The sequence below is a fragment of the Chlorocebus sabaeus genome, chromosome 23, assembly GCF_047675955.1.
Source record: "Chlorocebus sabaeus isolate Y175 chromosome 23, mChlSab1.0.hap1, whole genome shotgun sequence".
Lineage (NCBI taxonomy): Eukaryota > Metazoa > Chordata > Mammalia > Primates > Cercopithecidae > Chlorocebus > Chlorocebus sabaeus.
This window is the reverse complement of record NC_132926.1, coordinates 31,536,498-31,564,304: the sequence shown is the minus strand read 5'-3', so window position 1 is coordinate 31,564,304 and position 27,807 is coordinate 31,536,498. Positions and strand designations below refer to the sequence as shown.

Here is a 27,807-nt window from a genome sequence, read left to right as displayed (position 1 = left end):
GCAGTAGGGAGAAGCAGTGACATGATGGCTAAGCATTTGTCATTCATACAACCCTGCAAGGCACAAATAGGCACTCCCATTTTTTTTTTTTTTTTTGAGGCGGAGTCTCGCTCTGTCGCCCAGGCTGGAGTGCAGTGGCCGGATCTCAGCTCACTGCAAGCTCCGCCTCCCAGGTTCACGCCATTCTCCTGCCTCAGCCTCCCGAGTAGCTGGGACTACAGGCGCCCGCCACCTCGCCCGGCTAGTTTTTTGTATTTTTAGTAGAGACGGCGTTTCACCATGTTAGCCAGGATGGTCTCGATCTCCTGACCTCGTGATCCGCCCGTCTCGGCCTCCCAAAGTGCTGGGATTACAGGCTTGAGCCACCGCGCCCGGCCTGGCACTCCCATTTTATGGACAGAAACTCAAGGTTCAGAGAAGTCAAGTGACTTAACACATTCAGTTAGGTAATAATGGCAATTCCAGGTCCCGAACTCTGGTCTCTGTGACTCTGAAACACATACTCTTAATCGCCAAACTCTATAGCTTCGTTCTCTTCTGGGCTCTCCCATTATAGCATGTAAACTATAGATTCATACCACAGAAAGTGAATGAACTCGCGGAGGAGGAGGTAGGGCAGGGTGCATGAGTGAGGAGAGGGTATTGGGAAGAGGAGACATGGAAACAAGATTTCTTAGTTCTTTAAGAATTTCACATTAACAGAACTGGAGGGTCACAAACTCCCTTTTCCCTGAGCTCCTACCAAGTGCCAGAGGACAGAGGCCCAGAGCTGGAAAGGACCACCTCTTCTGGGATGCTGAGGGGACAGCAGTCAGTTAAACATGGCTACCAGAGTGCAGTGGTGAGGAGGATTCTGAGGCCAAGTCCTTGTTTAGTGAAGAATGCTGTGATAGATTAGTGATGTCTGCAGTAGGTACAGGAGTTGCGGTGTCCACATGCATGCCATATATTTACCACCTTGGATTTAGTAATTCCTTCATTGCACTGATGAAGAAGCTAAGACCCAGAGAAAGGCAGAGACCTTCCCAGGATCCCTCAGTGGGTCGTGGGGAGCTAGGCCCAGAACCCAGACTCTATCTTTGGCTGGGGACTGGGCCCTGGGTCTGAGGTGTCTATCCTCCCCACAGGCACCACTGCCCTCTACCTGTTCCTGGGCATGCATCCTGACCTAAGCAGCAACTACCCCAGCTCTGAGACCTTTGAGGAGATCCAGTTTTTTAATGGCCACAACTATCACAAAGGCATCGACTGGTGAGTTGGCCTTTCTGTCCACAGCAGGACGGGAAGGCCATCCTGGGGCCTCCCGGGAGTCTGCTATGGCCACAGCAGGAAGCAGCTGGAACTTGCTCACACACAGCTGTAGTTCCTGTAAACAGGGACAAAGTGCGGTGACCCTTGAATCATGGTGTGAAAGCGTTGTCATAGAGAGGACAGTCGATGAGGAGGCCCTTTGCCCCTTTGCTCTACTGCCTGCGGTCCTACGCTGAAGTCGAAGTCCACCCTTCCCTTGCTCACAGAGAAACATCCTGAGTCTTGGGGAGAAGAAGGGTTTGCCCAGGGTCTCAAGGTCTGAAATCCAAATGTTCTGGCCCTCCTCACTGCGTGTGGCTGACTGTGAAGCAGAGGTGTTCTTGCGCGCCCTTCAGGGACAGGTCCCTGGTCTTCAGGTATCACCTGGGGAAGTCATTAAGATTGCCGCTTCCCACCAGAGCCTGCAGAGGTTACCTTTGTAGAGGTTTCCAGCAGAGGGTCCTAGTAGAGGTTCTCTTAAGGGTGTGGGGGCCAGAGCAGAGATGGTTTTACTTTCCACCTTTTCAGTTGGCATCTTTCTCTATTTGACTTTTTTTTTCTTTTTTTAAAAATTTTCATGTCAGGCAGGTAATGTGCCAACATCATAACAAGGTTCAAGGTGGGTACACCTCACGTGTGTGAACACCCAATCATCACGTGTATGGACTGCAAAGTTTGCCTTTTTAAACCTTGTCCATGGTATTACCATTATTGATTATTTTTATGTCAGTGGGTTCCCTGGGTGGAGAATTTATGGGCCTTCTGTCTGTTTTTTAGTATTTTTCTGTGCATATTTCTCTTTTTTATCTGTGTATCATCGTTTTTTCTCTCTGTCTTTGTATCTATTCATCTATCCATCTGTCCATCCACCTACATTTCTTTCTTTCTTTTTTTTTTTTTTTTTTTTTTTTTGAGCTGGAATCTCGCTCTGTCACCCAGGCTGGAGTGCAGTGGCATGATCTCGGCTCACTGCAACCTCTGCTTCCTGGGTTCAAGTGATTCTCCTGCTTCAGCCTCCCAATTAGCTGGGATTACAGGCGCCCACCACCATGCCTGGCTACTTTTTGTATTTTTAGTAGAGATGAGGTTTTACCATGTTGGTCAGGCTGGTCTTGAACTCCTGACCTCGTGATCCGCCTGCCTTTGCCTCCCGAAGTGCTGGGATCACAGGTGTGAGCCACCGTGCCCGGCCCATCTACCTGCATTTCTAACATGTCCACAGTCTCTTATCTAAAATCTATTGTGGCCAGATGGATTATTTGAAGTCAACATTTTTCAGATTTTAGAAAGGAAATGTGGTGCGAAACCATATATTTAGTAACATCTTCAGCTACGCCTGGGGCAGTACCCGGTAGCAAATTCATTACTATGTAGCAAAGTATGTGAATATTTACACTAAGTAAGAGGAATAAGTCAGGTTTGGTTGCCAAATGGCTTTGCTACAAACCTAGGAAACAAAGCCTGTGTTTTCAGAGCTTTCTCAATTGAGATATTGTAAACAAAGGACTGTGGACATGCAAAGAAAATTCAGAAAGATGAGAGAAAGCGTGATTCCTTGGCCTGATTCCTAAGAGCTGGATTTTGTAGGTAGGTCTAAAGTGGGGTGTAGGAATCTAGCAGGCCCCCAGAACGCTCTGATGAAGGGCATCCTTGGGACCACCCTAGAGCAGCCCTACCTCACAGGATAGGATAGGGACCCTGTACCCTTCATGAGAGTGGACTTTGCTTCCCACACGCCCCAGAAGCTGGACTCTGATTTTGCATAGGTAGGTTCCCCTGGGAGGGTCTGGAGTGTTCATTTAGTTTCCAGAGGTTCCTTCATCCAGAGATGGCCGTTGCTCTGGTGGGATATGGGCATTAGTCTGGAAAGCCGTGCTCACCCACAGCAGGCTGGAGAGGCGTTGTGGGTAGCAGGAAGTCCTGGTCCACAGTGGCGGCCTAGGTGTTCCTCCAGGTCAGAAAGAAAGCCCGCCCTCTAGAGGCCTCCTCTGCTCTGTGCCACCCTCCCTGTGGCAGCCCTGGAGCCATTCTGAGCCCCAGCTTGCCCCCTAGAGGCAGAGAGAGTGACAGCCCTGGGAGTTTAGCCTGGAGCCGCTGAGGGGGCGGGATCCTAGAGTTTAGGATTGAGGGGCATTACCCCCTCCCCATGACCTGCAACTGACGGCACACCCACAAGTCTTCAGATCCTGCCAACTCCAGAATCTTCTGGAAAACGAACGAATTTGAAACAGGGAGGCCGCGGAGAGGCCATTCCCCTCCAGAATCCCTACTGGAGGCAAGTCCTTGTTTGGTTGGGAGCAAAGTGTCCTGCTTGTTCTCTGAGGACATTCGACCCCAGTGCCTCGCCCTCGTGCTGCGTTCCCCTAGCCCACTCCTCATGAGTTTTGTCTGTGAGCCCCCTCTCTGGGCTTCCTACAGGTACATGGAGTTCTTCCCCATCCCCTCCAACACCACCTCTGACTTCTACTTTGAGAAAAGCGCCAACTACTTTGATTCAGAAGTGGCACCCCGGCGGGCAGCAGCCCTCTTGCCCAAAGCCAAGGTCCTGACCATCCTCATCAACCCCGCGGACCGGGCCTATTCCTGGTACCAGGTGAGTGGGACTGGGGTGGAGTCCCTGTGTGGGGGACACAGGGCTCCATCTGACACTCAGTTACTCACTCAACGGATGTTAGTAAGCACCTACTGTGTGCCAGCCCTGAGCCAGGTACCTGGAGCATGGTGGTGGCTGAGAACAGAGTCCCTGGTGGAGGAGACAGGTGGAAATGGAAAGCCAGCCACCAGTTAACTGTCCACCCTCCTAGTGTCATGCGGGGTCCTGCCTCTGATTCTGACACTGACAAGAGGTGGAGGCTGGTTACACCTTGAGGAAGCTTAGATTTGGTGAACAGCGATGCAGGATCATACTGACTGTAGCTTCCTCGCTGGACACGGGTGGGAATGGGAGCTCAAGGAAGGACAAGACACAAGACTGCCATTCACAGTGGAGAAGGCGGGCACCTGACCAGGTGAGGCAGTTACCTGGACTGTGATAGATGAAGAGGGTGTGGAGCCGAGCCTCTATCTGGGACATGTATGATCCAGAGCTGTCTTTTTTTTTTTTTGAGACAGAGTCTTGCTCTGTCGCCCAGGCTGGAGTGCAGTGGCACGATCTCAACTCACTGCAACATCTGCCTTCCGGTTTGAAGTGATTCTCCTGCCTCAGCCTCCTGAATAGCTGAAATTTATAGGTGTGCACCAGCACACCAGGCTAATTTTTGTATTTTTAGTAGAGACAGGATTTTACCATGTTGGCCAGACTGGTCTCAAACTCCTGAAGTCGTGATCTGCCCGCCTAGGCCTCTCAAAGTGCTGGCATTACAGGAGTGAGCTGCCGCGCATGGCTGAACCAGAGCTCTCTTTAATGCCTATGGCCTGACTTAATTTCCTGCCTGCCAGCCCACGGAGCCTGCAGGAATGCTTTCAGGCCTTCCCTGGTGGGGTAGGGGTGTCCCTCCCCTGGCTGCCAGCATTCCTGTGATTATGCCACACAGCCAAGAACTGTGATTCAGAAGTGGTGCCCCAGCAGAAAGCCACCCTGTTGTCCAGGCCAAGGTCCCGAGCATCCTCATTAACCCAGCAGACTAGGCCTGTGCTTGGTGTTGGGGAGGGGGTGGGGCCCTGGTCTTATAGCCCATGGTTGCCAGAGAAGTGTCCCCTGTCCTGGCTGGGACAGCCTCTTCAGGCCTGGCCTGACCCACCACTTTGAGGCTCTTTTCTCGGATGTGACAGTGGCTGCCTCCCGCCTGGGACCTCGTAGTCTCGTCCATGAGGCTGGCACCTGCCTCCTCTTTGCTTCCATGGAAGTGTCTCCTCCTGCCACTCGCTGAGGCTGGTGGGGAAGCCCCTTCTTACTCTTGTTCTCTAGGGCTTCTGTTTATGCCCTGATGTCTGCTTTCCTGTGGCTTTTTCTTTAGGAGAAGAAAACCGAGAAACCCTCGTCGAGTGTTTCTGTTTTCTGCCGTGCCGTGCCCCCGCCTCCTGGTGCTGTGCAGGGAACGAGCAGTCTGCTTTCATGGGGGAAAGTAGGGTGGAGAGGGAGCGCCACAGGTTGGGTCAGTCCCTGTTCTGCACTGACACTGCTGTACATCTGCCACCTCACTGGAGAGGCAGAGGAGGGGTTTCATGTTTGTGTCCCCTTCTCAAAGATGAGAAAACCAAGTTTCAGCAAGTTTCATGTGGTGGCATTTGAATCCAAGTCTTCTAAATCTAAGACCCTATTCCTTTTTCTGTCCATGGTCAAGAGGGGTAAGGGAGAGAAGGAGAAGGGAGACTCATTGTCCCCAGGAGGACCTGGGAAGGTACTGGAGCAGAGGAGGGGCAGTGGCCTATCTCAGAAGGAGGTTGGGATGAGGAGGAGGCTGCTGTGCACCATATTGTCTTGGCCCGGGCTGTGTGTGATCCTCAGGGGAGGGGATTGGCGGCTGGGGGGTAGTGCCCGTTGCACAGGTGCCCGAGCTCTGAACTTCTGGACTTAGTGAATTCTGCAGATTCGGACCTCCCATGGCATTATTTTAGGTGGTTCAGACCAGCCAGTCTCCCTTTTATAGTTCTTTCCCAATCCTTCTGATTTCCATAAAGGAGAAATGCTCACTTTAGTGCAAGTGGTCTTTTGGCCTTTCTAATACTACCAACCTCTTCTTTCAACAAAGAAAGCAAGTTCAGGGCCTGTTGCAGACATTTGTGTCTGGCTGGAGTTTGAGAACATTGCTTTGTTTTTATTGCATTTATGAGTAGTTGCCTTCTATATATGACAACAGTGCAGCGGCGTGATCTCGGCTCACCACAACCTCAGCCTCCCGGGTTCAAGCAATTCTCATGCCTCAGCCTCCCAAGTAGCTGGGACCACAGGCGTGCACCACCATGCCGGCTAATTTCTGTATTTTTAGTAGAGATGGGGTTTTGCCACATTGGCCAGGCTGGTCTCGAACTCCTGACCTCAAGTGATCCACCTACCTCAGCCTCCCAAGTTTCTGGGATTACAGGCGTGAGCCACCATGCCCGGACTCAGGAAACCCTGATTTAGTCCAGCTCCCGTATTTCGAAGATGGAGAAATTGGGGCTCTGGGAGCAGTGGCTTCCCCTGACACAGGACACAGTGAGAGGCAGAGCCAGGACTCAGACCCAGAGCTTCTGGGTCCAGCTGAGGATCTTCTGGTCACCCTGCAGGTTGCTGTCCCTCTGAGGCCACTTCCTTTGTGCCCTCCATGTGGCATGCTGACCCTCTTTCCTTGCCTGCAGCACCAGCGAGCCCATGACGACCCAGTGGCCCTAAAGTACACCTTCCATGAGGTGATTACGGCCGGCTCCGACGCATCCTCGAAGCTGCGTGCCCTCCAGAACCGCTGCCTGGTCCCCGGCTGGTACGCCACCCACATCGAGCGCTGGCTCAGTGCCTATCACGCCAACCAGGTAGCTGCCTGTCCCTGACCCTTGTGAGGGCAGTCGCAGTACTGGCTTGCTGTGGTTAGCGGAGAGCCTCCAACTCTTTCTCACCAGCCACGGGGACAGATATGCCCTCCTTGGAGAGCTAGACCCTTGGGTCTATAAAAATATTTTATTATTATTATTATTATGTTGAGACAGGGTCTCACTCTGTTGCCCAGGCTGGAGTGCAGTGGTGTGATCTCAGCTCACTGTAGCCTCGATGTCCCGAGCTCATACAATCCTTCCACCTCAGCCTCCTGAGTAGCTGGGACTACAGGTGTGAGCCACTGTACCCAGCTACTTTTTTTTTTTTCTTTTAAGAAACAAGGTCTTACTATGTTGCCCAGACTGGTCTCAAACTTCTGGGCTCAAGCAATCCTCCCTCGGTCTTCCAGAGTGCTGGGATTACAGACGTGAGCCACTGTACCTGGCCTAAAAAGACTGTAGACCTGTTTACCCCAAGGTTGAACTCCCCAAGCCTGTGTCCCATCACCATAGACCCTGTAGCCCTAAAGGGACCCAGAAAGCCCTGAGGCAGGCAGGTGGGAGTGAGGAGCCTGGGCGTGGTGAAGTAGGGAGAGGCTGATTGGAGGGTTGGGCAGGAACCCAATTATACCAGCTATGTATTTATTTATTTATTTAGAGACGGAGTCCCGCTCTGTCTCTCAGCCTGGAGTGCAGTGGCATGATCTCGGCTCACTGCAACCTCTGCCTCCCGGGTTCAAGCGTTTCTTCCACCTCAGCCTCCCAAGTAGCTGGGATTACAGGCATGCGCCACCACGCCCAGATAATTTTTGTATTTTTAGTAGAGACGGGATTTCACCATGTTGGCCAGGCTGGTTTTGAACTCCTGACCTCAAGTGATCTGCCCACCCCAGCATCCCAAAGTACTGAGATTAAAGGTGTGAGCCACCGTCCCCGGCCATACCAGGCCTTTTAGGCAAACTTGTGGAGTGTTTGAGCAGGAGAATGACGTGGACTGGAAGCTCAGAGAGAGGCCAGAGAGGGACATTTGTAGGGACCTGAGGGGCAGGCAGAGTTTTGGTGAGAGCTTAAACTCTAGGAGAAATGGCATTGGGCAGCAGAAGCTGGTGGAAAGCAGGCATGAGACCACAGAGGCCTGAGCTTGGGGATACCTGCCCTTCAGCCGGGGAGGAGGAGCCAGATTCTAGAGGGTGCAGGGTCCTGTATTTATAAGCAGGCCCGTTCCTGCTGCTGTGGCTGTTGCCCTTGTTTGCCACCGAAGTCAAAGCAGGTCCCGATCCCCTTTCTCCCTTTCCTCCTTTCCAGATTCTGGTCTTGGATGGAAAACTGCTACGAACAGAACCTGCCAAAGTGATGGACATGGTGCAGAAGTTCCTTGGGGTGACCAATACCATTGACTACCACAAAACCTTGGCGTGAGTGTTGCGTTTACATTTTTGCAGGTTATTTCCCTGATTAGGCACCTGGGCCAAAAAAGCCGAAGGCTTGAATAATTATGAGAGAGGTTAATTAGAGTCAGCAAGTATGAAAAGTTATTAATATGACTTAAGTCATATTAATAAAGGTATCACTTTAAGAAAAAGGGAGGTGATGGATCTGTTCTACTCTGGTCAGACCATCCTGGGGTATTCTCTTTAGTCTGGGCTGAACATTTTCAGAGTGTTTTATGTAAGTAAATTAGATCAGTAGTGAAGCAGCCCCAGTTCCCACAAGGTTTTCTTAGCATTAGGTTTTTTTTTTTTTTTTTTTTTTTTGAGACATGGTCACTCTGTTGCCTAGGCTGGAGTGCAGTGGCATGATTTTGGCTCACTGCAACCTCAACTTCCGAGGCTCAAGTGATCCTCCCGCCTCAGCTTCCCAGGTAGCTTGGGACCCCAGACATGTGCCACCATGCCTGGCTGATTTTTGTATGTTTTGTAGAGAAGGGGTTTCACCGTGTTGCTCAGCCTGGTCTTGAATGATCTGCCTGCTTCAGCCTCCCAAAGTGCTGGGATTACAGGCATGAGGTACCGCCCCCAGCCAGCATTAGATTTTGACTTATAATTTCAGGAAAAGGAAACAAATGTTGTTGACGGTTAATAACCTTACTCACTCAGAACGTGGTGCAAGTGCGTTGAGAATGCCCTCCCGCTGTGAGTAAGTGCCTGCCCACATTGCATGGGCTCAGGGCTGGGAGAGGCTGCTTTCTTGTGCTATGTCACAGATAAGTGACACACTCAGCTGAATGAGGGGACCTGCAAGAGGAGGAATCAAGTCACACTCCCTGGCTCCATTCTTGGGAAAGTCTTGCAACAAGAATATTCCCTCTTCACTGTCGTGGGAGTTGAAGGTAGAAAAGGGAAGTCAGTCCTTCACCTTGAGGGAGAAAGGGCCACCTGCTGAGGCTGTGGGCCATGGTGTCAGAGATGCCTGGGTTAGGGCCCCACATCCATTTCCTCAGCCTTTCAAGCCTCACTTTCCTCATCTGTAAGTTGGGGATAAAGATAATCCCGGCCTCCTGAAGGTCATTGAATTGAATGAAAGCTTCATGTGGGGCTCTTAGTACATGCTTGGCATGCTCTTAGCTGAGTGCTTGGCACACACTAAGTGCTAAGTAAACGGTAGCTGCTGTTGTCCTTGTCATCATCATCATCAATATCATCACCATCGTCTATATCTATCCTGTGACCCATTCAGAAGTCTCTGTTCTCCTCTGCTGTTCATGGGAATTCTGTTTTCTTGATGACCTCATGCTCAAGGATCTCCTCATAGTTCCTGATCTAAATTCTGATGTCAGTATTCCTCCCTTCTCATAACAGCTTCGGATCTCATATCCCAAAAATGCCTTTGACGACAGGATGGTGTTGGCAGTCTTGCTGTGTCATTTCTGAAGTTTACTCCAAAAAATGAAACTCTCCAGTGATAGGCATGCTTAAGTGTAGCTGTGGATACTGCATGTTTTGATAAAGACGAAATTTATTAAAAAGCAAAAGAACCTCCATTAAATGCCCCCCTCCCCCATGGACGCTGGGAGGTTACGGTAAAGAAGGCTTCTTGGGTTTAAAAAAAAAAAAAAAAAAAGAAGTTACTCAGCATTGAGAATGCTCAGAAAAGATTTCCCAGAACATTGAAGGATGGGAAGCTGTTCACGTAGTAGCTTGCTGAAGGGACTGTGGCTGCTTGGGCTGGAGAAGAGAAGACTCAGAGTGTGTGAGCTGCCCTTTGCCGGGAAGTAGGGCAGGCACGTTTAGTGTAGCCTAGGACACATTTGGTCCCACAGATGGCACACAGCCCCTGACAGTCCTTGTGGGTTCAGGAGCAGTAGATTCCCTGGACTCAGCCATTCCTGGGGTCCATGAACATAGCTTTAAGGTGGGAAGTGGGTGGGCTGAGCCAGCTCCCATCCAGAGACTTTCCCACCTCCGCAGGTTTGATCCAAAGAAAGGATTTTGGTGCCAACTGCTCGAAGGAGGAAAAACCAAGTGTCTGGGCAAAAGCAAGGGCCGGAAATATCCCGAGATGGACTTGGATGTAAGTGGTGGACGCACTACCTATGGTATCTGCATAAGCATAAGGGATCCCTGTATGGGGTTGAGGGGGGTTCTCTTCCCTTTACCATGCACTCAGCACATTCATGGCCTTAGCATTTCTTGGACAGTATTTGTAAGAGGAGGAAACAGGGACTGAGACATGGTGGGTCAGAACTGATTTCATCAAACAAGTGTTGGTTACCTTCTACTAAGGGCTGAGTGCTGTGGGGTTTTGACGATGAGCCAGAGATGTTCTCTGCTTTCAAGGAATTCCTGGCCTTGGAGGGGGATGAGTCCCAACACCAGTGAGTAGAATACAGGCAGAGAGTGCTGCGCGCAGTCAGAGAGGACACACGAGTGCTATGGGAATTCAGAACAGGGGAATGTCACTTAAAGCTGAGAGGGATAGAAAGGCTCCTTAAAGGAGGGATGGGGGTCTCCGGAGTTGCGCCTAGAAGGATGAGATCCATTTTATAGGATTTGGACTTATGGAATGGGAGGGTAGGTAAGAACAGCATGTGTAAAAACATAGGGGGAAGTTTTAAAAAATATATAGGAAAAAGGTCACAGACTGTGGGTCTTGTTATTTCCTCCTTCTGTTTTTTTTTTTTTTTTGAGACAGAGTCTTGTTCTGTTGCCTAGGCTGTAGTGCAGTGCCATGATCACGGCTCACTGTAGCCTCGATCCCCTGGGCTCAATCGATCTTCCCGCCTCAGCCTCCCATGGTGCTGGTATTATAGGCGTGAGCCACTATGCCTGGCCCTGCCCTGCCTCGGGTTTTGATGATTAATTCTGTCTCCTCTCCCTATCAGAAGAATTTTGACCTTGTGAGATGTATTTTGATGCTCCTGCCAACTGGGAGTTCCCGATTGGAGGCTACCATTTAGAAGGATATTGTGGATAAATAAGAAGTGTATAGAGGGTGGTGCCAGAGGCGTGGTGTTTGTTTTTTTTCTTTTGAGACACAGTTTTGCTCTTGTCACTGAGGCTGGAGTGCAATGGCGTGATCTTGGCTCACTGCAACCTCCGCTTCCCGGATTCAAAAGATTCTCCTGCCTCAGCCTCCTGAGTAGCTAGGATTACAGGTGCCCACCACCTCACCCAGCTAATTTTTGTATTTTTACTAGAAACGGGGTTTCACCATGTTGGCCAGGCTGGTCTTGAACTCCTGACCTCAGGTAATCCACCTGCCTTGGCCTCCCGAAGTGCTGGGATTACAGGCATGAGCCACTGCGCCCGGCCGAGCATGGTGATTTTAAAGAGGAGGTCACTCTTAAGTCAGCACGCAAGGTCTGAGCTTTCCTTCCCGTTACAGTCCCGAGCCTTCCTGAAGGACTATTACCGGGACCACAACATCGAGCTCTCCAAGCTGCTGTACAAGATGGGCCAGACACTTCCCACTTGGCTTCGAGAGGACCTCCAGAACACCAGGTAGCCGCGGCCACCACAGCCAGACTGAAAGTTTGTGACAGCCGGGACGTCCCGCCACGCGCTGAGCCAGACTGACCTGCAGAGTGGGAAGCTGGGCCCGGGCGGCCACGTACTTACGAGCAATACTCTGTGGAGGCCTAGTGGGGCCGGGGGAGCACCCAGGTGGGTCTGCAAGCGCCTCGGAGCACCCACCGCTGGGTCTGTGGCCTACGGGACCTCCCTCGCCAGCAGAGGTCCATTCCGTTCCCAGCCGCTCCTGGGGAGGTCGCTTCCTGGTAGGAGGGCGTCCACGAGGCTCTTTTCTGTCCCTCACTGTGTTCCGCCGACCGTCCCCTCTCGTCACCCATCACTCCCTGCTTCCGCAGGGTGCCCCTCAGTATTCGCTGCCATATGTCCCTGTCCTCCAGGCTGTAGGGGAGGAGAGCCTGGCGGGGGGAGACAGACTGGACATTTCTCTTACTGTTTCGAGCCAGGCTCTTCCAAGTGGCCAGCTGGGTCCCCAGAGTCAGTCCTAGGCTGGATGGGAGGGTGGCCACCTCGAGAGGACTCCCAGCCTCCACATCTGGTTCCTACCTTCATATCTCACCCTCCTGTTCTGGGGAAAGAATCTCTGGTTCCTACAGTATCCACCCCATCCTCAAGGCTTCCCATGGGGCCTTGGGGCACTGCCTTGCCATGGGGCCCAGTTCTCTGGGCCCCACCTGCACCCCTTTCTTCTCCCTGGGATATGACATGTGTGGTGTTTCCTGTGGTAAAAGACTGAGGCAGGCCAGGGGTCTGCCAGTAACATGTTCCCATGTACAGATGCGGTCCCCACACCCTCCCAGCCTCAGGCCCAGGCAGACGTGGATGAGCTGGCGAGACTGCCGGCTGTGGCTTTGCTCGGCCACCTGTGGCCGAGGGCTCCCAGAGACCCCCTTAACCTCCCAAATACTAAGAAGCTAAAGTATTTTAATATTTTGGTTTTTTTTTTCTTGGTGCCAGAGTTTATACCCTGGGTGCTGGGGTCGCACTGTGTTATATATATATATAATGTGTATATATATATATTCTATTTTTTTTGGTTGGGTTTGTTTTTAATTCAGTCATACAAAGTGGTGGTAAGCCCCAGTCTCAGGGGGCGTTCTGTCTTAGAGCTAGAAATGAGGTGGCAGGGAGGGAGGCTGTGTCCTCAGTGGCCTGGGGCCTGAGGAGACAGTAGGAAGGGGCCCTCCCCAGTGCCATGGCTGCTCTGGGGCTACCCCAGGTGAACAGAGGTTGTGAGATGCGCAGGGAAGACCAGCTCTCTCCAGGACATTGGGCTGCGTGAAGTCCGGTAACCCTGAGGGGATTTTGGCCAAAGGAAACAGCCAGTGCTGGGCTAGGAGAGCTGGGGTCAAAAACTGGCCCACCCCCTCTCCCTCAATGGTGCTAGGCTGGGAGCTGCCCTGAGAGCTGGAATGCCCACCAGGGCCCACAGAACTGTCTCCAGGCCCCTTGTGGACAGTGGGATCTCTGGGCTGATTTCTGGTTGGGGTCTGCTCCTACCCCACCCCGTATAACAATGTGAAGTGACTGAGGCTGAGGTGCCTCTCCCTGGCCCCCTCTGACTGCCAAATTCTGCTTCCCTCTGACCCCCAGGAAATACTTTCTAGAGAGCCTTGTCTTATTCAGAAGACTCTAGCATCTTGGGGCTGGAAGGTCCTTTGACGGGTATGAAACAGGTCCAGAAAGCGGAGGTGGCCTGCTTGGCCGATGTCATGGAGACAGCTGGGAGCAGGGCTGGGCATTGAACCCAAGGCTCCCGGTTTCAAGTCCCGTTGTGCTCTTCCAATGCCACACTGCCTCTGAGCCCATCCTTGGGACCCTACTCTGTGCCAGGTTCCTGTCCCTTCCTCCGTCACACCATGGTCATTCCAGGATATGGGGACAAACCACTCCTTCCCAGCCAGGGTGCCTTTGAACCTTCTCATTCCGAGGTCTGCGTTTGCATCCCTGTCGTGTTCTCCCGCGAGGGGTCCTTCCCCAGCCTGTGGGGGCCTGGGTCTGTTCTGAGCTGATTCCGTTTTCTCCAGTTCACTGCTGGGATGAAGAAGTTGGACACTGAGTGGGACCAGCTGCAGGTGGTTTCATGGTGTACAGAGCAGTGTCTCCATCATGCCTCTCAATGGGGCCTGCAAGCCTGGGAACCTTGGGCATTGTTGGGCCAGCAGGGATGAGCAGCAAAGGGTCTGAGGACAGGGTGGCATGTCTGCTTGTACACTCGTGAAGACTTGCCCATGCCATGGAGCCAGGGGCTCCTAGAGAGGGGCAGTGACTTCCAGAGTCCCATCCGTCAGTGAGGGGACCGGGCTGCGGGATGGGTGAGGATCTTACAGCTCCCAGGTTCTGAAATCTACCCTCTGGGCCTGGAGGCCTCTGTCACAGAGCCTGGAAGGCAGGAGAGGTGGGCTGGCCTGGGGCAGGAGCTCCACTTCTCTCTGCCTCTGGCTGTGGGAAGGAGCAGGCAGTTGGAAATCCTGTGACAACAGAGATCTTCTGGATTTTTGCCTGGGCCCTTCTGCGAGCCTGGGGACTGGACCTGCCATGTGTTCTAAGTCTGTCTGCCTGGGTCACTGCTGCCACCTCCCCTCCCACTAACAGACCTTTCTTGAAGACCCACTAGGCCCAGACACTGCCGGGACTTGCAGGTATGGGGGGGTAGAAGGAGAGGCAGATAAGCTGCCTGAGGGGCTGTCAGCTAATGGGTACACGGACACCCCCTCCCGAGAAGAGAAAGCCACAGATGAGTGGGGCAAGCGAGGCCAGTCTTTAGTGTCCACCAATTCACTCTAAGCATTTGGCCAAAAAAAGGGAGAGAGAAATAGCTGAAATTGTTCAGGTGGCTCCACCATCTATTCTGTGGTCCCCTCCGTGAGCCTTTGCCCCAGGGTGGGTGCAGGTGCGAGTGTCACCTGCAGTTGCCTGTCATTCAGGGTTCCGGAGCCTCCTGTGGTAGAGCGTCCTGCTTCTTGGAGGATGAGTCTGAAGTTTAAAAATGGGCCTTTGCTGAGTCCCCCGATGAGCAATCAGTGCTTCTGGGCCCAGCTAAGGAAGCCATCTGTTCCCAGCAAAGGAGTACTGCTGCGCTGACCTGCAGAGGCTGGTGGTCCCAACACAGAGCTGTGCCCACTGGCTTGTTAGTGGCAAGAGCAAGTACAAAAATGTTTTACCAAACATTTAATTATGAATGCCCACTCCCCAGCATCTATATCTAAAATTATTAACATTTTGCCACATTTGTTTTTCTCTGTCTGTGTACATATATATTTTCTCTGTCCTAATTTAAAAGTACATTGCAAACACCATGAAACTTGAGGCCTGAAAGCTTCAGCCTGCATCTCCTAAGCATTAGGGCATTCTCCTACACATTGGCCCAGTATCACAGCCCAGACAAGAAGTCTGCTATCCAATCTGTGTTCAAATCCCCCTGGTTGTTTCCCAGGTAACTTATGTCTGGTTGTAGAGTCAGCGTCCAGTCGCAGTGCACACTGCATTTTCTAACTATGTTTCTAAAACCCCTTTGAATGCTGAAAGGTCTTCCCTCAGCTCACTTTGAGGTTTTAAATGATGTTGTTTTTGAGGCCCTCGGCCTGCTGTCCTGTTGAAGCCCCAAATTCTGAATTTGCCAGCTGGTTTGCTCATGGTGTCACATAACCACTTCTTCTATCCCCTGTACTTTCAAGGATAATTTAGGCTACATGAGACTTTGCCTTTTGTGCTGGCTTGACAGCTTCACTTCTGCCTAAGGTGCGCCTCCACTGTCACCTGTACCAAGTGCCAAAACAGCAGAGGGGCAGTTAGAGCAAGAGCTCTGGGGAGGGCCCGGAAAGGCTCCCTGGAGAAGGCCGCAGTATCTGGGCCTCGGAAGGAAGGACTCAGGGCTCTGGAAGGAGGAGGCTGCATGCCTGAAGGCTGGGCCATCGACCCTGGGGATGGGCCGCAGGGCACCAAACACATCATATGTCTCTCTCTTTCTGTTTTGGGGTCCCAGGGTTCTCATTTCCTGGAGGCCCATGGTCTGTGTGCACTGGAGCAGAGCCAGGCTCTGGGACGCAGCAGGGAAAAGCCTACCGGGGGAACTGCCTCCCACAAGCTGTGGTGTGAGAAGAGCCCTGGCTGGCAGCAGGAGCTGTGAAATTTCATCCCAGCAGGGTGCATTTAGTGACTGCCTGACCATCTTCCTCCCAGGCCCTCAATTTCTTCATCTGTAGAATGAGCAGATAGGGGCCACGGCAGGGGTTTTCACACATCCAAGGAGGCAGCTCCGCTCTACTTGATGTGAGGATGAGGGGGGCCTAGACCCCCTGCTGCCCAGGCCCTTGAGGCAACACTGGGTTCCTGGCTTGACAGCTCTGGGCTGGCTGCCCTTGCCAGCTCAGACGGCCAGAGAGTTTTCAGCTCCCCCAGGGAACGGGCATAGGGTTTGTGTGGGGTCAATGCCAAGAACCTGGGGGAAACTGGCTGCATTTTATCCTAAGAAGTTCATCCCTCCTACTCTTCTTCCTCTTTCTGGCCGTGGAGGAGAATGAGGGAGGAGAGGCTTTTCTATGACTGTGTTAGCTTTTATTATTAGCAAGAGGGCTCCTTTTGTAATTTGTGCATGAAATTCATGTCATTTCCTGGGAGAGGAGAGGGCCAACTGGAGAGGGTGGGGGGCACATTGGGGAAGCAGGCAGAGGTTTCCTTCCCTTGTAGGGGGGTGGGGAGAGTGGGGGAGAGGGGGTGCTACCCAGTTCGCCTGATGAGGGCTCTCGAACCAGCCGTTTTGGGTTGTGTTAAAAGTGAGACCTTCCTCCATTAATGTACAATCTCGAACTAACTGCTAATAAAGTGGGGTTCTGTTTGTACACCTTGGTCCTGTCTGTCTGACCTTTTTGCAAGGCCTGCAGGGGAGGGTGGAGTAGGGGTGTTTGCATGCATGGCCAAAGCCCACTTGTCCCCGCCACCTCAGGCATGCACACGTGCCCACACGTGTGCACTCACATATGCACATGGTGACTTGGTCGGTGCAGATCATTTCCACTGGGTTATGAATGGAAGATTTCCCAGATAGAGCAGAGGCCTATCCTGGGGCAGCCACAGGGGGCATCTCAGATCATGAGCCCTCAGACAAGCTGGATTGCACAGAAGCCCTGGGGGTCGGGCACTGGACCGAGAGGAGATTTGGGAGCTGGAACCATTTCTGCTACTAATGTATATGGTAGCTGGGGGGCAAGCCACTTTTACTGTTTTATCCCATTTCCCTTACCTTTTAGATGCATGGAGGGAGTTGGACTCTGTGGCCTCTCTTGAAGAACTTGCCTAAAAAATACAGATTCCCAGGTCCACTTTCAGAGATTTAACTCCAGCAGATGTGGGATGGGGCCCAACATCTTTAAGGAGCCCTCCAGTACACTGAGGAGTTTTTAACGAGCCCTCCAGTACACTGAGGCAGCCCAGTGTAACTCGGGCTCACAGTGGGAAACTCTGGCTCAGATCCATGGTTCCTGTGGGTTCTAATTAATGTGGAGAGCCCCACTGTTCAGGAAAACGTAGGGTAAAACAAATGACTTTGAAGCCCTCACAGCCTAATTGAGGGCCAGACTCGAGATTTGCCTGGAGAAGGAGAGTTATCACAGGTAGGGGCCCAGGCCAGTGTCTGCAGTGCAGGTGATCAGACCTGCTCCTTCAGAATGCCCTTGGGAAGATTGAAACAATATACATTCCTGGGCTCCCCCAAAATCTGCTCACTCAGGACCTCTGACGTGGGACTCAGCACAGTGTACTTTAACAGACTCTTTGGTGTTCAGGGAAGTTTGGGAACGCCGAATCAGGCCGCCATGTATGTCAGAGACGGTACCCAGAAATGTACACAGGTTCTGAGGGGCAGAGGAGGGGCATGCTGGAGACGCAGCTGGGCAGTCCTGCTTCCCAGAACCCAGTATGTTCAAAGTGAATGTACCACAATGCCACCTCTGATGGCACAAGGGCAGCACCTGCAGAGCCCTCTTTGGAGTTCGTCAGCTGGGAGCTTGGTTTGGGTCGGGTGGCCCTCACCAGCAAGAACACAGCTGGGGGCTGCATGGGCAAGAGCAGATCAAGAGGCATGGTGCAGAAGGGTGATTGTGCCAGCTGAGGGGTCAGCCTGCAACGGGGATTTTTGAATTTAAATACAGCTGAGATTCTGTTTTGAAAGAATCACTTAATTGAAAACCAGGTTAAGGTGGGGGTGCTCTCTGGTTGGAGTGGGAGTGAAGCTCTGGACTCCTCCCAGCTCACCTCCTCCCTGTCTCTCAGCCTATCTTGGAACCTTAGGATTTTTTGAAACACATTGTGAAAACCCAACCCAGTTGCTTCCAGAGGTCCCAAAATTCCTGCAGTTCTAACAGGCTGAATGAATAGCAACCCATCAGCCCCTCCTCACTCCCCACGGGGATGTCCACCCAGGAAATCTGGTGCCCCAGGAGTGGTTCGGGCTTCTAGAGGTGGGCAGTTCCCTTGGAGAAGCCTGGATTTTGTGTGTAGGGCAGTGTGTTTCATAATAGCAAAATGCTGGGAACAACCTAGATGTCCATCTACAGGGGATCAGCTAGGTGATCTCCGTTGTATCCATTCACTGTAACGATGATTCAGTTGAAAGTAATGAGCTCAGTCTCTAAGGCCTGCTGGGGAAATTTCTATGACAGACCTATACAATGTGACCGTCATGGAAAGAGAACACTACAGTTTGTATTTTTCCTGGGGTTGTAGATATATGTATCTCACATCAAACTGCTAGTAGGGGAGGAAAGACTGAGAAGGGGGACTTTCAAAGGGGACTTCAGCCTTGGCTGAAATATATATAAGACAAGGATAATGTATTTGCATATCATTTGTGGAATGAAAACGTCTTAATGAAAAACAGAAATGGACAAAGCGGAAAGGGGGACTCCAAGCAGCTAGAATTCCACGACCATGCGATGAAGGCCAACACGGCTTTACCCAGCCCTTAAGCTCTTATGGAGTTAAGGTCTGGAGAAGGCCTAGGGTGCCGGTGATGAATTTCTTGCCTTGCTGCATTTGCCCTAAGCATTCGTGAAGACCCTGAAGTGAGGAGCCTGACTTTCCTGTGACAGTAGGCCAGTCTTAACTCCTCTCTGGTACTGGGAGCTTGGCTTCCCTGAGCTGACAGACGGGGGAACTAGGGTTAATATCACCATTGCTGGAACAAACTGACACCATGTGTCTCCCAATATGATGCAATGGGAAGGACCCAGTGCAACACCTGGGAGATTCCTAACAAAAACACAGGACATGAATCCAGCCAAGGGGAACAGACAGACACATCCGTATTGAGGGCCATTTTGCAAAATAACTGGCCTGAACTCCAACAATGTCAAGGTGATGAAAGGTACAGAAAAGCTGAGAAATGGTTCAGGATTAAAGGATACTGGAGAGATGTGGTAATCAAATGCCATGTGTGACCCTGGAGGGTCCCGGACCATGAAACAATTTGCTATAAAGGATACCACAGGGACACCTAGCAGAATGTTAAGATGGACTGTGTGGATTAGATAATACTATTCAACCGATGTTCAATTTTCTGGTTTTGATTATTTTACTGTTATAAAAGAGTATCTAATGAAGTACATGTGAGCTATTAGTTTTTTGCAGTTACAAGTAATTGCCGCAATTACTTTTGCACCAACCTAGTATTTAGGGATAAAAAGGAAGAAATGGAACTGAATTTTGACTCCTGTTCTTTAATGGTACTAGATGATAGGTACTCATCAGATGCAGTCCAAAAAGTGTCCACCAGGGGGCACTATTATCCCAGCCTCTCACAGTGTAGTCAGCGTGAATGCCTCCCAGGCTGGTGGTTAATGGTGGTGTGGCAGTAATATTATCAATATTAATATCAATAAATTAAATAATATAAATAAAAAGTATTTCTTATCCTGTGTCAGGCAGACCCTCTGCTTATCAAGTGCTATCTTTAAAATTTTTTATTTATTTTTGAGACAGTGTCTCACTCTGTCACCCAGGTTGGAATGCAGTGATCTCAGTTCACTGCAGCCCGAAGCTCCTGGGCTCAAGCCATTCTCCCACCTCACCTTCTGAGTAGCTGGTATTACAGGCATGCACCACCACGCCTGGCTAATTTTTGTATTTTTTGTAAAGATGGGGTTTTGCTATGTGGCCCAGGCTGGTCTTGAACTCCTGGCCTGAAGTGATCCTCCTGCCTCAGCCTCCCAAAGCGCAGGAATTACAGGCATCAGCCACCTTGCCCGGCCTCTTTTAATCCTCATAACAATCCTCTGAGGTAGGTATTATCATTCCCATTGTATATTTGAGGAATTTCAGTTCAGAGAGGTTAAGTAACTCTACCAGGATCACAGAGCTGGTAGTCATTGGCCCATGAGACTCCACAGCTTGGAGTCCACTAGACTGTCCTGCCCCCTGGGCCTGAGGCTGAGAATGTGTCCTGGCATAGAGAAGTGCCCATGAGGCCAAGTGGGGACAATTCACTGAGCCTGGCCCTGCCCTTTTCAGGGCTGGGGACTGGGTGGTCCTGGGAAGCTGTTAAAGGTGCCTAAAAGTATGTGCACCTACAAATCTAAAACAGAACTACAAACGGAATGGTGTGAGAAGCAAGTCTCCTTCCACTCCCTGACCTTTGTCCTCCAACTCCCTTCCTCAGAGGAAACCACCATTAGCAGTTTCTGTGGATCTTTCCAGAAATTGTTTTACATATACAAACAGTTGAGTGCACGTGCATGCCCTGCTGGTGTGTACCCTCAGGCTGTTCTGCACTGTGCTTTTCCGTGGGTGCCTCTGGTCAGTGGGTGGAAGGTATTTACTGCTGTGCATGGCAGCACAGGGCTCCTCTACGTGGGTACTTGGGTGGAGGGTATTTGTTGCTCTGCATGGCAGCAGATGGAGGGCTCCTCTGCATGGGTACTTGGAGAAACTCTGTTCTATTACACCTTTCAGGGAGTGGGGGTAGAAACTGGAGCTTGAATTCTTTGGCCTTTGCCACATTCTGGGGTGTTCTCCCTTGGGAAGGAATAGACTGCACAGCACAGTAGTCAAAATATGCACGGCTGGATAGATCTGGTTTCAAATACAGGCTCAGTATTGGCTGTGTGACCTTGGTCAAGTACTTCATGTCTCTGGGCCTCAGTCTCTGCTTTCGTGAAGTGGGGATACTTACAGGACTGAGGCGATAGAGATGTTGTGAGGAGTGAAGAGACAGTGTCTGGAAAGCCCTCAGCAGGAGCCTTCTACACAGTGAGTGCTCAGTAAAGTCTTTGCCAGTTCCTGGTATCACACATATACAGACCCCATTTCTGAACCTGAGCCTGGGGGTGGCACTGCCACCTTTGTCCTGAGGCTGATGATGATCAGTCCTGGGCTGAGGAGTCAAGCGGCCCAGTCAATGTGGAAACTCATTACATTTGATTGTTCTTCCTGGGACCTTGAAATGGAAATGGTGGGTGATCTGGGGCACTGAGAATGACTCTTCAGAACACACACACACAACACCAACTTCACGGGAAAACAAGGAACACGAGAGACTGCTATAAGCAGCTGCATGTTAACAAATCAGATGCTCTAGATGCAATGGACAAATTCTTAGAGGCACACAAACGACCAAAACTGACTCAAGAGGAAATAGAAAATCTGAATAGACCTATAACAAGTCAGGAGATTAAATCGGTAATCAAAAAACGCCCAGCAAAGAAAAGCCCACCACCAGATGGCATCATCGGTGAATTCTACAAACCATTTAAAGGAGAATTAACATCAATCCTTCTCTTAAACTCTTACCAAAAATCTAAAGAGGAGAGAACATCTCCCAACTCATTCTGTGAGGCCAAGCATTACCTTGATACTGAAACTAAGACTCTACAAGAAAAGAAAATTGCAGGCCAGGCGCAGTGGCTCACGCCTGTAATCCCAGCACTTTGGGAGGCTGAGGCAGGTGGATCACCTGAGGTCAGGAGTTCAAGACCAGCCTGGCCAACTTGGCAAAACCCTGTCTCTACTAAAAATACAAAAATTAGCCAGACATGGCAGCATACACCTGTAATCCCAGCTGCTCAGGAGGCTGAGCCAGGAGAATCACTTGAACCCAGTAGACGGAGGTTGCCATGAGCCAAGATTGCGACAATGCACTCCAGCCTGAGTGATAAGGTGAGACTTCATGTCAATAAACAAACCAAAACAAACAAAAACATTATATGCCATGATCAAGTGGGTTTTATTCCAGGAATGCAAGGGTTGTTCAACATATGAAAATCAAAGTAATATACCACATTATAAGAATGAAGGGGGGGAAAACCACATGATCATCTCGATGCAGAAAAAGCGTCTGACAAAATTCAACACCCTTTCATGATATAAACGCTTAACAAACTAGTACTAGAAAAGAACTCTTTCAACATGATAAATGCCATATGTGAAAAACTCACAGCTAACATAATTTTTTTTTTTTTTTTTTTGAGACAGGATCTCGCTCCATTGCCCAGGCTGGAGTGCAGTGGCACAATTGTGGCTTACTGCAGCCTTGACCTCCCAGGCTCAAGCGATCCTCCCACCTCAGCCTCCCAAATTGCTGGGACTACAGGCACGTGCCATGCCTGGCTAATTTTTTATTTTTGTTGTAGAGACAGGGTCTTGCCATGTTGCCCAGACTGGTCTAGAACTCCTGGGCTCAAATGACATCATTCTTAATGGTGAAAAACTGAAAGCATTTCCCCTAGGATGAGGAACAAGACAAGGATGTCTGTTTTCATAACTTCTAGTTAAGATTAGAAACTTCTACTCAACACAATACTGGAAGTTCTAGCCAAAGCAATTAAGCAGGAAAAAAACAAAAGGCATCAGATTGGAAAGGAAAAAGTAATACTATCTCTACTTATAGATAACATGATCTTAATGCCTAGAAAACCCAAAAGAATTCATATGCATACACGAACTGTTAGAGTTAATAAGTGAATTTTGTAAAATTTCAGGATACAAAATCAATACACAAAATCCATTGAATTTCTATACACTATAATGAACAATCCAAAAAGGAAGTTTTGAAAACAATTCTACTTATGATAGCATCAAAAAGAATAAAATATAGGCTGGGTGTGGTGGCTCCCGCCTGTAATCCCAGAACTTTGGGAGGCCGAGGTGGGCGGATCACCCAAGGTCAGGAGTTTGAGATCAGCCTGGCCAACATGGTGAAACCCCATCTCTACTAACAGTACAAAATGAGCCAGGTGTGGTGGAACATGCCTGTAATCCCAGCTACTTGGGAGGCTGAGGCAGGAGAATCACTTGAACCCTGTAGGTGGAGATTGTGGTGAGCCAAGATCGTCCGCTGCACTCCAGCCTAGGCAACAAGAGGTAAAGTCCTTCTCAAAATAATAATAATAATAAAAAATAAAAATAAAATATATAGGAATAATTTAATCAAGGAGGTGAGAGACTTGAATACAGAAAACTAAAACATTACTTGAAGAAATTAAAGATCTAAATGAATGGAAAGACATCTCATGTTTGATTAGAAGACTCAATATTGTCAAGGAATATACAGTTTTTTTTTTGCAATTCCTATCAAAATTCCAACAGATTTTTTTCCAGAAATGAAAAAAGATTCCTAATATGAAAATTCCTAATATTCACATGGAATTTCAAGAGACCCAGAATAGCAAAAACAATCTTGAAAAAAAAATGATACAGTTGCAGGACTCATGCTTTCTGATTTCAGAACTTACTGCAGGCCAGGCATGGTGGCTCACACCTGTAATCCCAGCACTTTGGGAGGCTGAGGTGGGCGGATCATCTGAGATTGGGAGTTTGAGACCAGCCTGGCCAACACGGTGAAACCCCGTCTCTACTAAAAATGCAAAAATCAGCTGGACATGGTGGCACGCGCCTGTAGTCCCAGCTACTCGGGAGGCTGAGGCTGGAGAATCACTTGAACCCGGGAGGCAGAGGTTGCAGTGAGCTGAGATCATGCCACTGCACTCCAGCCTGGGCAACAGAATGAGACTCTGTCTCAAAAACAAAACAAAACAAAACAAAAAAACTTACTGCAAATCTACAGTAATTATTACAGTGTGCTACTGGCATAGGATAGACATGTAGACCCTGGGGTAGAATTGAGAGCCCAGAAATAAGCCCTCACATCTATTGCCAATTGATTTTTGACAAGGGTACTAAGAAGTTTCACTGGAGAAAGAATAGTGCTCCACAACCTGGATATCACATGCAAAAGAATGAAGCCGAACGCTTACCATACACCATAAGCCAAGACTAAGTGAAAATTGATCAAAGATGTAAATTTAAGAGCTAAACTTAGAACTATTAGAAACATAGGTGCAAATATCTATGACCTTGAATTTGGTAATGGTTTCTTAAATATGACACGAAAAGCACAGGCAACAAGGAAAAAAGATAAATTTGTCTTCATTAAAATTTAAAAGACTTGTGTGTGTCAAAGGACACCATTAAGGCCAGGCACCGTGTCTCACACCTGTAATCCTGGCACTTTGGGAGACCTAGGTGGGTGTATCACCTAGGTGATATCAGAACTTCTGAGACCAGAAGTTCAAGACCAGCCTGGGCATCATGGTGAAACCCCATCTCTACAAAAACTACAAAAATTAGCTGGGCGTGGTGGTGTGCCTGTGGTCCCAGCTATTGGGGAGGCTGAGGTGGGATGACCCCTTCAGCCTGGGAAGAGGAGGTTGCAGTGAACCAAGATTGCATCATTGCACTTCAGCCTGGGTGACAGAGTGAGACCCTGTCTCAAAAAAGAAAGAAAGAAGAAAGAATACTATAAAGAGAGTTAAGAGACAATCCACATAACAGGAGAAAATATTTGCAAATCATATGTCTTATAAGGTCCTCATATCCAAAAAATATAAAGAACAACTCAACAACAAAAAGACAAACAACCCAATTAAAAAATGGGAAAATGACTTGAATGGATGTTTCTCCAAAGAAGACATACAATGGCCAACACACTCGTGAAAAGGTGCTGAAAACGTTCGTCATTACTGAAATGCAAATGAAAACCAGTTCTCATCTACTAGAATGGCTGTATTTTTTTTTTTTTTTTTTTTTTTTTTTTTGAGATGGAGTCTTGCTCTGTCACCCAGGCTAGAGTGCAGTGGTGTGATCTTAGCTCACTGCAACCTCCGCCTCCCGAGTTCAAGTGATTCTCCTGCCTCAGTCTCCTGAGCAGCTGGGATTACAGGCATCCACCACCAGACCAGGCTAATTTTTGTATTTTTAGTAGAGATGGGGTTTCACCATGTTGGCCAGATTGGTCTGGAACCCCTGACCTCAGGTGATCTGCCCACCTGGGCTTCCCAAAGTGCTAGGATTATAGGCGTGAGCCACCACACCTGGCCGGCTATAATTTTTTTTTTTTTTTTTTTTTGAAGGAAAATAAGTTTTGATGAGGATGTGGAGAAATTGGAACCCTTATACATTGCTGGTGGGAATGTGAAATGATACAGCTACTATGGAAAACAGTTTAGTGTTTCATCAAAAGGTTAAACAGTATTCACAATAACCAAAAGCTGGAAAGACCACAGATGTCCATCAATAGATGAATGAGCCAATAAAATGTGGTATATAATACAGTGGAATATTATTCCACCACAAAAAAGGGAGGAAGAAATTCTGATATATGGTACAACATAAATTAGCCTTGAAAACATTATGTGAAATAAAATAAGCCAGACGTACAAAAAGACGAATATTGTCTGATTTCCTTTATACTAAATATCTAGAATAGGCAAATTCATAGAGATAAGAAGTAGGTTAGAGGTTACCATGGCTGAGGGGAGAGGGAGGCTGGGGAGTTACTGCTTAAGGAGCACAAAGTTTCTCCTTGGGTGATGGAGAATGTTGACAGTAGATAGTAGCGATGATTGTGTAACATTGTGAATGTACTAATGCCACTAAATTGTGCACTTTAAAATGGTTAAAATGGCAAATTTTATGTTATATGTATTTCACCACAATAAAAATACATATACGGCATTCAAGGCAGCTCTGTTTTCTTAAATTGAAATATAATTTACATACACAAAATAATACTTTAAAGTGTATAATTCAGTGGTTTTTAGCAAATTGTGCAACCATCACCACTATCTAATTCCAGAACATTTCATCACCTCAAGAAGAAACCTCATAGCAGGAAGTGGTCATTCCTCATTCTTCCCTTCTCTCAGGCCCTGGCAGACACTGAACCACTTTCTGTTTCAATGAATTGCATATTCTGAACATTTCCCATAAATGGAATCCTTCCATATGTGGCCTTTTGTGCCTGGTTTCTTTCACTCAGTGTGCTTTCAGGGTTCATCTATGTTGTAGCTTGTGTTAATACTTCATTTTTAATGACTGACTGCGATTCCATTATTGGTATGTTTGTTTATCCATTCATTAGTTGATGGACATTGGGTTGTTTCCACTTTTTGGCTATTGTGAATAGTACTGCAGTGAATACTCATGTACAAGTATCTGTTTGAAATTCCTTTAGGTATAGATGTAGGAGGGAAATGTTGGGTCATAAGGTAATTCTATGTTTAACTTTTTCAGGAGTCACCAAACTTTTTGCCACAGCAGTTGAATCATTCTGCATTTCCACCAGCAGTATACAAGGGTTCCAATTTCTCCACATCCTCGCCAAAACTTGTTTTTTTTTTTCCACTTTATTTTATTTATTTTTGAGACAGAGTCTCATTCTGTTGCCCAGGCGAGAGTGCAGTGACGGGATTATGGCTCACTGCAACCTCCTCCCCTCAGGCTGAAGGGATCCTCCTACCTTGGCCTCCTGAGTAGCTGGGACTACAGTTGTGCACCACCATACCCGGAAAATTTGTATTTTTTGTAGAGACAGAGTTTTGCCATGTTGCCCAGGCTGGTCTCAAACTCCTGGGCTCAAGAGATCTGCCCACCTCAGCCTCCCAAAGTGCTGGGATTACAGGCGTGAGCCAATGTGCCTGGCCTTATTATTAGTATTAAAGAGATAGTGTTTCACTCTTGCCCAGGCTGGAGTGCAGTGGTATGATCATTGCTTACTGCAGCCTCTAACTCCTGGGCTCAAGTGATCCTCCCCTCTCGGCCTCTCAAAGTGTTGAGATTACAGGCGTGAGCCTGGTCTTATTTTCCATTTAAAAAAAAATTATAGCCATCCTAATGGATGTGAAGTGTTACCACATTGTGGTTATGATTTGCATTTCCCTAATGACTACTGATGTTGATTATCTTTTTATGTATTTGATGGACATTTATATGTCTCTTTGGAGAAATGTTGGTTCAAGTCTTTTGCCCATTTTCGAATTGGGTCATTTCTCTTTTTGTTGTTGAGTTGTAACAGCTTTTTATGTGTTCTGGATACTAGACTCTAATCAGACAGTTCATTAGGTCTTTGATCCATTTTGAGTTAATTTTTGTATATGGCGTGAGGTAGGAGTCCAACTTCAGTCTTTTGTGTGTGGATATCTGGTAGTCCCAGCATCATTTATTTAAAAAACTATTCTTTCCCCCATTGAATTGTTATGGCACCCTTGTCAAAAATCAGTTGACCATAAATGTAAGTATGTACACATATGCTCAATTCTATTTTATTGATCTGTTTGTCTATCCTCAAGCAAGTTTCATGCAGTCTTGATTACTGTAACTTTGTAGTAATTATTGAAATCAAGAAGTGTGAGTCTTCTAGATTTGTTCTTCCTTTTCAAGATGATTTTTGGCTGTTTTGAGTTCTTTGCATTTCTTTGTGAATTTTTGTATCGACTTGTCAATTTCTGCAAAAAATGTACCTGGGATTTTGATAGGGATGAGTTAAATCTGTTGATCAATTTGAGTAGTATTATGATCTTAACAATATGAAATCTTCCACTCTGCGAACACGGGATGTTTTTTCCATTTATGTATATTGTCCTTAATTGTTTTCAGTGAGGTTTTGTGTTTTGTATTTTTTTGTCTCCAGTTTGACTCTACTGTTTTTGTTGTTGTTGTTGTTTTTTGTTTGTTTTTGAGATGGAGTCTCACTCTGTCTCCCAGGCTGGAGTGCAGTGGCACGATCTCAGCTGACTGCAACCTCCACATCTCAGGTTTAAGTGATTCTCCT

The 27,807-nt window shown here is 48.6% G+C and overlaps 1 protein-coding gene and 1 pseudogene across 10 annotated transcripts in view; one reads left to right on the top strand and one right to left on the bottom strand.

Annotated features, from left to right (window-relative positions):
* NDST1 (N-deacetylase and N-sulfotransferase 1) overlaps nucleotides 1-16,549 on the top strand; it is a 72,609-nt gene extending 56,060 nt beyond the window's left edge. For 9 of the 10 annotated variants that reach the window (XM_038005952.2, XM_038005947.2, XM_073010579.1 and 6 more), the window contains 6 exons: nucleotides 1,128-1,251; nucleotides 3,709-3,883; nucleotides 6,571-6,741; nucleotides 8,047-8,156; nucleotides 10,149-10,251; nucleotides 11,566-16,549. In XM_038005952.2, the coding sequence (XP_037861880.1) occupies nucleotides 1,128-1,251; nucleotides 3,709-3,883; nucleotides 6,571-6,741; nucleotides 8,047-8,156; nucleotides 10,149-10,251; nucleotides 11,566-11,685 (803 nt within the window). In that variant the 3' untranslated portion in view covers nucleotides 11,686-16,549. The remainder of the gene's footprint in view (nucleotides 1-1,127; nucleotides 1,252-3,708; nucleotides 3,884-6,570; nucleotides 6,742-8,046; nucleotides 8,157-10,148; nucleotides 10,252-11,565) is intronic. The other variant, XM_038005962.2, reaches the window with a different exon arrangement.
* LOC119618413 (small nucleolar RNA U13) lies at nucleotides 1,869-1,966 on the bottom strand (annotated as a pseudogene).
* Nucleotides 16,550-27,807: the final 11,258 nt, after the last annotated feature.